Source organism: Humulus lupulus, chromosome 8, assembly GCF_963169125.1.
Source record: "Humulus lupulus chromosome 8, drHumLupu1.1, whole genome shotgun sequence".
Classification (NCBI taxonomy): Eukaryota; Viridiplantae; Streptophyta; class Magnoliopsida; order Rosales; family Cannabaceae; genus Humulus; species Humulus lupulus.
In genome coordinates, this window is record NC_084800.1 from 139,209,803 (window position 1) to 139,216,916 (window position 7,114).

At 32.6% G+C, this 7,114-nt stretch overlaps 1 protein-coding gene across 1 annotated transcript; it reads left to right on the plus strand.

The window, feature by feature from the left end:
• Positions 1 to 950: 950 nt before the first annotated feature.
• LOC133796109 (phospholipid-transporting ATPase 2-like) lies at positions 951 to 4,573 on the plus strand. The gene is made up of 9 exons (XM_062233589.1): positions 951 to 984; positions 1,226 to 1,392; positions 1,948 to 2,101; positions 2,203 to 2,320; positions 2,456 to 2,629; positions 2,769 to 2,820; positions 3,058 to 3,185; positions 3,413 to 3,563; positions 4,044 to 4,573. The coding sequence occupies exons 1-9, from the start codon at positions 951 to 953 to the stop codon at positions 4,380 to 4,382; spliced, it is 1,317 nt and encodes a 438-aa protein (XP_062089573.1). The 3' UTR covers positions 4,383 to 4,573.
• The last annotated feature ends 2,541 nt before the right edge of the window (positions 4,574 to 7,114 follow it).

Sequence of the window (7,114 nt, forward strand, 5' to 3'; positions counted from 1 at the left end):
ATACTATAAGCACATAAGCTAAATATTAGATAAATGTAATGAAGAAGCAGAGCAAAGGAGAATCGAGTATATTATCTAAAATGAGATTGAAACTTGGCCTTAATGTCTCTAGTTGTTTCAGATAATTACCTTGCTCCAAATACTTTATTAACTTTTTCACTTGATTGATTTTTTTTTTTTTGGTGTCTTTTTTTTCTTTCATAATTTTAGTTCTTTCTGCAATTCCCTTTATGTAATTGGAAAAATAACAAAAAAGTATTGGGTTGTGACAATTGAGGCTAAAGATTGACTTGTGTGGCTTAAATAGAGAGGTGACTTTAACTTGCTATGGTGTGTTCTACCTAGCTCTATTTCTTAATTTAATGGTTTGAGTTTGTTGCCTTCCATAGCTTTGTAAGGGATATGTTTCTTCCCTCTCTTTAATATTATCAATTTTCATTAAATATTATTTGCTTTATGTTATGCTTTCTGACTTGACAGAGCCAAAAGGACAGCTTCTATTAATTAATGGCAAAACAGAAGATGAAGTCGGCAGAAGTTTAGAGAGAGTTTTACTTACAATGAGGATTACAACTTCAGAACCTAAGGTATTTTATATAGCTCCTAGTTGTGAGAAATCAACTTTAGATTATCTTTGCCATTATTAACATTCTAAGCTGTATCAAAATGTTGAAAAAAGTTCATTGTTATACTTATATCAGACAGTTTAAGTTTCTTTCAAGATCACTCTGTTGTGTGTTAATAAGTATAATTTCATTTTTCTAGCCAAAGGTTGTAAAAAACTATATCAGGATTGAAGGCAATTTTCTCAATTGAATCGAAAGGTAGGTTTTGAATTGGATTGAGGTGTAAGTTGAATAACATTTAAAATATCATAAAATTATGAAAAAAAAATAAGAATTTAATAAGCATAGATTCATAAGAATTGAAACATAGCCTTAGTTCGTAAAATGGCACATAATAAGAAAGCATTAAAAAAGGATGGTTTAAATACTTTTTATTTTCCATGTCTCAGATTGAAATGGTTTCAAAATGTAGGCTTCTTCAAAAGTTTTTTCAAACCATGGATCTAGTTGTTTTTAATTGTTGTGATGGATGTGGGAGTATTTCATAAGGTTATGTACACTATATGTGTACATGTTTGTTGTAGATATTGGGATGTTTCTGTGAAGAAGCTATTGAATTTTTCTCTCTACTTTTTGTTTTTTGATTGTATCTTGATGAGCTTGTTTGTCTTCTTATTTTTTCACTTTTCAACAAGATGTGGCATTTGTTGTTGATGGTTGGACTCTTGAAATTTCACTTAAGCATTATCGAACAACTTTTACTGAATTAGCAATATTGTCAAGGACTGCTATATGTTGTCGGGTAACACCATCACAGAAAGCACAGGTAATCCTTATCAGTACCTGCTATATGTTATCACTGGACCTGTGATTAAATACATGGTACATTTTAAAATTTAAATTAATATGACCAGGATCTGGTAGACATTAGCTATGTGTTGACATCCCCTTGGGGAAACTATAATATTTCTCTATATAAAACGTATGAAACTGGTATGCTGTATAGTTAGGTTTCCTATCTTTTGAATGGGGATTGGAGTTCATGGACATGATTTGAAGCTAGAAAAGATATAAGATTTTTTTCTAAAAAACTATGTTTTCTGGAGTTAAAAGTTTTTGCTGGGGAGCACTTGGAGTCCTGAAATTGATTGTTGATGATTTAGCATATTAACCCTCCTGTTATCTAGTATAGTTAACTGGTCTTAATACATCTTAATTGAAATTATCTCTGATAAATCTACTAAAACAAAGTTAGTCATATTATTTTTTAGTTATTTTTTTGTTGTCCTTGTTTTTCCAAATTTAAAGGCTCTTACTCTACGTGTGATGTCATAAAATGTTGAATACCTAAGTACATATTGCATTTTACTCTATTTTGCAGCTTGTGGAGATTTTAAAATCATGTGATTATAGAACATTGGCCATTGGGGATGGAGGGAATGATGTAAGAATGATACAACAAGCTGCCATTGGAGTTGGAATCAGTGGGAGAGAGGGGCTGCAGGCAGCAAGAGCAGCTGATTATAGTATTGGGAGTAAGTTGCTGATACCTAAACCCCTCCTCTCACTTTTTGGAAACTTGACAGAACGAACAGGGTTGAGTGATTTGTTTTGGTATTATTGTATTGTTTTGCAGAGTTTAGGTTTCTGAAAAGATTAATACTTGTCCATGGACGTTACTCATACAATCGTACAGCATTTCTATCCCAGTATTCATTTTACAAGTCTCTGGTGGTTTGTTTCATCCAGATCTTGTGAGTTCTCCTGGACAATGCCATTTATTTTCAACTTTTATATCTTTTATAATTGACATGTAAACATTATTCCTTCTGATCTTGTATATTATTCTTTTTTAAATGTCTGGTGTACTAACTTTGGCATGTTTTCAGCTTCTCTTTTGTTTCAGGTGTCTCATGGATTAGTCTTTTTAATTCTGTTAGCTTGATGGCTTATAATGTTTTCTACACTAGTGTTCCTGTTCTAGTTAGTGTCCTGGACAAAGATCTTAGTGAAGAAACAGTGATGCAGCTTCCACAAATTTTGTTTTATTGTCAAGCGGGAAGGTTCTTTATAGGATAATTCACCTCACATTTGATTTTTAATGTTTATTTGAGATATTTTTCCCATCAGAATTGCCAATGGGAATTTACTGTCTAACCTAAAATGCTAATTTTCACTTTGTTTTTTTATTTTTGGGAACAGACTTCTGAATCCTAGCACCTTCGTTAGATGGTTTGGAAGATCTCTTTTTCATGTGAGTTGTGTTTTTTAAAATAGTTGAACTCCTAAGCAACTATTTTTGCTTCTTTTGTTCTTTTATGTTCATGCCTGCTGAATAATTTAGTTTTAAGCACTTCGACAAAACTTGAACTTAAATTTAGATGTTACTTAGAGAACCATTACATTGACCAAAACTTTGGTTGCTCAAAATATAGAGATGGTTGTTGCTTTTGATCCACTAATACTGATTCCTGGCTTGATTGATGTCCAGGCAATTGTTGTATTTGTAATCAGCATACATGCCTACGCTTATGAAAAAAGTGAAATGGAGGAGATCTCATTGGTTGCTCTCTCTGGATGTATTTGGTTGCAGGCTTTTGTTATGATATTAGAAACAAAGTAAGTTTCTTTCTATTAAGCATGCTTTGTTGATTCAAATTTGACTCTTCGTAAAGCCTTCTTGCTGCTTAATCTAACAAACACTGAAATGGTATTCTTACAACATTCAAATATTCTTTTTAGAATGCCCTGGCTTGAAAGCTGCTTAGAACTACAGAGGAAAAATCGTATAATTCGGTGTTATTTTATTTATCCTGATTGCCTAAGTTTTCCTTTGATCCTCGCAGCTCTTTTACAATACTACAACATCTTGCTATATGGGGAAATTTGATTGGCTTTTATATCATCAACTGGATCTTCAGTGCCATCCCATCATCAGGGATGTATACAATTATGTTTCGCTTGTGTAGACAACCGTCTTATTGGATAACTTTGTTTGTAAGTTTTTCTTGACCATCTTTAGGACTTAAAGTAATTTTAACAATAGGATGGCCCATCTCTGAGTAGCATATGGGGCTTCAAAGGTAGATGAAAACAGGATAGCTTATAGCTTACATATCAGGACATTTTGGTCTTATATTTGCATGAAAACTGGAAACCCCAGATAGTCTTCTCAGAGGCGATCCATCCAACTATGGAGAATGGCTTCGGTACTCCATTTCATATATGCTTCAAATTTTGAGGTTACAACCAATAATATGGAGTCGATGATAGAGACCCAGGCCTAGTTTCATAATATTTAGCTATTTGACTTGCAAAAGATAATTAATAAAATTTCATTTAATCTCTTCCTTGATGCAACATCTGATCGTTGGTAACCTGAAAATTCTATTATAGAGAAGTCAAAGTCAAGGCCATTGTTGGCATTGCAGTTTTATATACTAATAGAAACCATTTTTACTTTTTTTCTTATTACAGCTCATAGTTGCAACAGGGATGGGTCCAATTCTTGCTATAAATTTCTTCCGGTACACGTACAGACCAAGTAAAATCAATACGCTTCAGCAGGCTGAACGTTTGGGTGGACCTATTCTGTCACTGGGCAACATTGAGCCCCAAGCAAGATCAATAGAGAAAGATGTTACTCCTTTGTCCATAACTCAACCCAAGAACAGAAATCCAGTTTATGAACCCCTATTATCAGATTCACCGAATGCTACTCGAAGATCTTTTGGAGCGGTTCCACCTTTTGATTTTTTTCAGTCACAGTCCCGATTGTCCTCTTCCAACTACTCAAGAAATTGCAAGGACAACTGAGCTACAAAATAACTTATATTAGGTGCAAAAATTGAACCTTACCACCATTTTGCTTCTAGTGTAGATTAGCATTGTATTTGTATGTAACAACAACACATAGGATTAGTGGAGTTCTTATTAAAGGAACTCTACATAATTAAATAATTTCTTTTCTTGGTCTGGAAAAAATAAATTATTCATAATTTTATGCATTTATATGAAGAAGAATTTACTTGCAAGAAAGTTTTTGGGTTATTTGAGGTGAGTTTTCATTTTGGTCCTCTCTTCGAGCTCATTAAATTTTTGTACTTTTTAATAAGCTTTAACGGCCAGCAAGGTAAGTATAACTTATGGCGTGTTTGGTAGAAGTTCCTAGTGTTCTTCCTCTTTAAATGAGGTACACATTTAGATTTTTATCCTGATAGATTTTGTTGTTACAAACCTTAAGATTGACTGCTTTATATTAACTTCATTGTTATATTAACTGGTTTGTTTACATGCAGGAGTCTTCCATTTTCAATGAGCACATGGTTGTGCTGTTGCCTGGAGCTGTTTATGCTCTTTTTGCTGGTTATAAGGTATTTGGTGATCTATCCTAGTACTAGCAGGCTATAAATTTATACATCCAGTTATCACTACAAAACTAAAACTAGATAATTGTTGTTGTAGACGGAAGAACTTGAGCAGGACTCGATGCACGGACTTTTTGAATGCTCCATTGATGTACTTGTGAATATTGATCAGGTTTCCTCTGTTAAGGTACTGGGGTTTTGTATCATTTCGTTCAATTTTCTGTTTTGCTTTTCTTTGTGATTTTTTTTTCTTGTTTATATTAGAAATTATATCTTTTTTCCTCATTAGATGAATGTTACATGTATGTATATATGCATTGCTGATTTGGGCCATCTCAAATTCCATGGATATGTAGAAGAAGATAATTGTGATCATATAGTCTAGTAAAGCATGCCACCCTGTATGCACCTAGTCTTGATGTGTGTCATATACTCCCAAGGATCTCTTTGGCACTACACTACAGATATATAATACTAGAAGAACCATATATTATTTATATTAGAGGATCTCTTTGGCACTACACTACAAGCCTGCAATGACACTAATCATTTATATTATCATGGTTTTTATTCCAATCAATATATTGTGCTCTGCATTTTGTATAATAAAAATAATTTTTATACATTTTTTATCTATAAAAGTAATGCATGATAAGAGCCATGATAAGTTTTAGTTAATTTAACCATGTCTATTTTAAGAATCATTTCATAGTAATATCATAGAACTTAGATAATTCAGCCTTCTTTTGGACAGTCCAACCTCTCATTATCGCTTCTTGAGTAAGATTTTTTACTTTTGGTTTCTGTACAATTTTTCAATATGTGGATTTTGTTTTTTAGATTTTTTTATTAGTCTTATGACTTCCAACACTTTGATTTTGAGGGTACTGCAAGAGTACTGATAGAGTGGCTATTAAGCATGTGAACAATTGAATTCATAGCTTGTTGCAGTAATTAGCTAGAAAAGGAAAGCCAGACTTGTTCTATTCTGCTTCTAGTTTTATTGATGTTGTTATGTCTACCGTTTCTCTTGCTTCTGATGGTACATTTAGGTTTGCTTCTGATGTTGTACTTCCTTTGATAATTCTAGATATGCATGTGCTTTGGTTTCCTCTGTTTTTATAGCTTCTTTCACTGCTGCAATTTTCAACTTTTATGTTGGATGACTAATTATAAACAATGTTTAGTAAACTCAAAATTTTTTGTTTGATTTTTAGTATCTAGCTTCTGTTCTGCTTCTACTTCTGGGGGTCTCTACTATTGGAGTACCAAGCTTGCCGGCCCAAAATGGTCACCATTTGCTTCATGGATAACTGGCTAGTATGTAATTAATATTCTTTTTCTAACTGTTGACTTGGGAAAATGTCTTTCTTCAATTTTTTCTAGTTGACTGTTTATACTCTGGCTTGGAGCTTTTAGAGTTTCATTTGGGGTCTGAGACTGTAATGCATGTACAGTACAAAGTCACCATTAGTAAGTATAGCACATACTTTAATCTTAGCACTAGACCTTATATATATAATTTAGTTAAATCAGTTAGTTTAGTTAAGTTATTGAGAGTAATTTTGAGCTTAGTACTAGACCTTATATGCCTAAATTAGTATAGCACATAACGTTATGCATACAAGAAACAGATGGCAGAAAATGAAATAGATTTTCTTTTGCTTCTGGCTTGTAACTAAAGTTGAATGATTAAGCATAAAGTATGATTGAGTTCTTCTATATCATATATAGACCTTTTCTTCAAAAATCATAAACTTGACACTAAAGCCAAGAGTTTAGAACACAAACAGGAAACAGAAATTTAAGACATACCAGAAACCGTCTCCTCAAAACATCGATTCTTGTCATGTTTGATTTTTTATTTTATTGTTTTTCTTTATGATTTTGTTGTATAAGAAGTCAAAGTGTGATTCTGTTTTTATTCTTTAATTTTTTTGGGGATATATTGATAGAATTTAGAGTTATGGAATCAATTCTTCCTCACATACTTTTTTTTCATTGAGAATGATATATTTGTTATCTTGATACATTTCACAAGCCTTGTTTTAAGTTGCATGTTTTGTTGCTTCAGTCGTTGTTTTGCATGGTAGTACATCTTGCTATACCCTGCTGTTTCGTCAAGTTTTGGAGTTATTACAAATTTAATTTAAACTTTATATGCTTACAGGTGGAAACTAG

Coding starts and splice junctions, on each gene's coding strand:
- LOC133796109 (XM_062233589.1), top strand. CDS start 951: ATGGCACATAATAAGAAAGCATTAAAAAAGGATG. Junction 2,102..2,202: donor AGCTGATTATAGTATTGGGA/GTAAGTTGCTGA, acceptor ATTGTTTTGCAG/AGTTTAGGTTTCTGAAAAGA. Junction 2,821..3,057: donor TTGGAAGATCTCTTTTTCAT/GTGAGTTGTGTT, acceptor ATTGATGTCCAG/GCAATTGTTGTATTTGTAAT.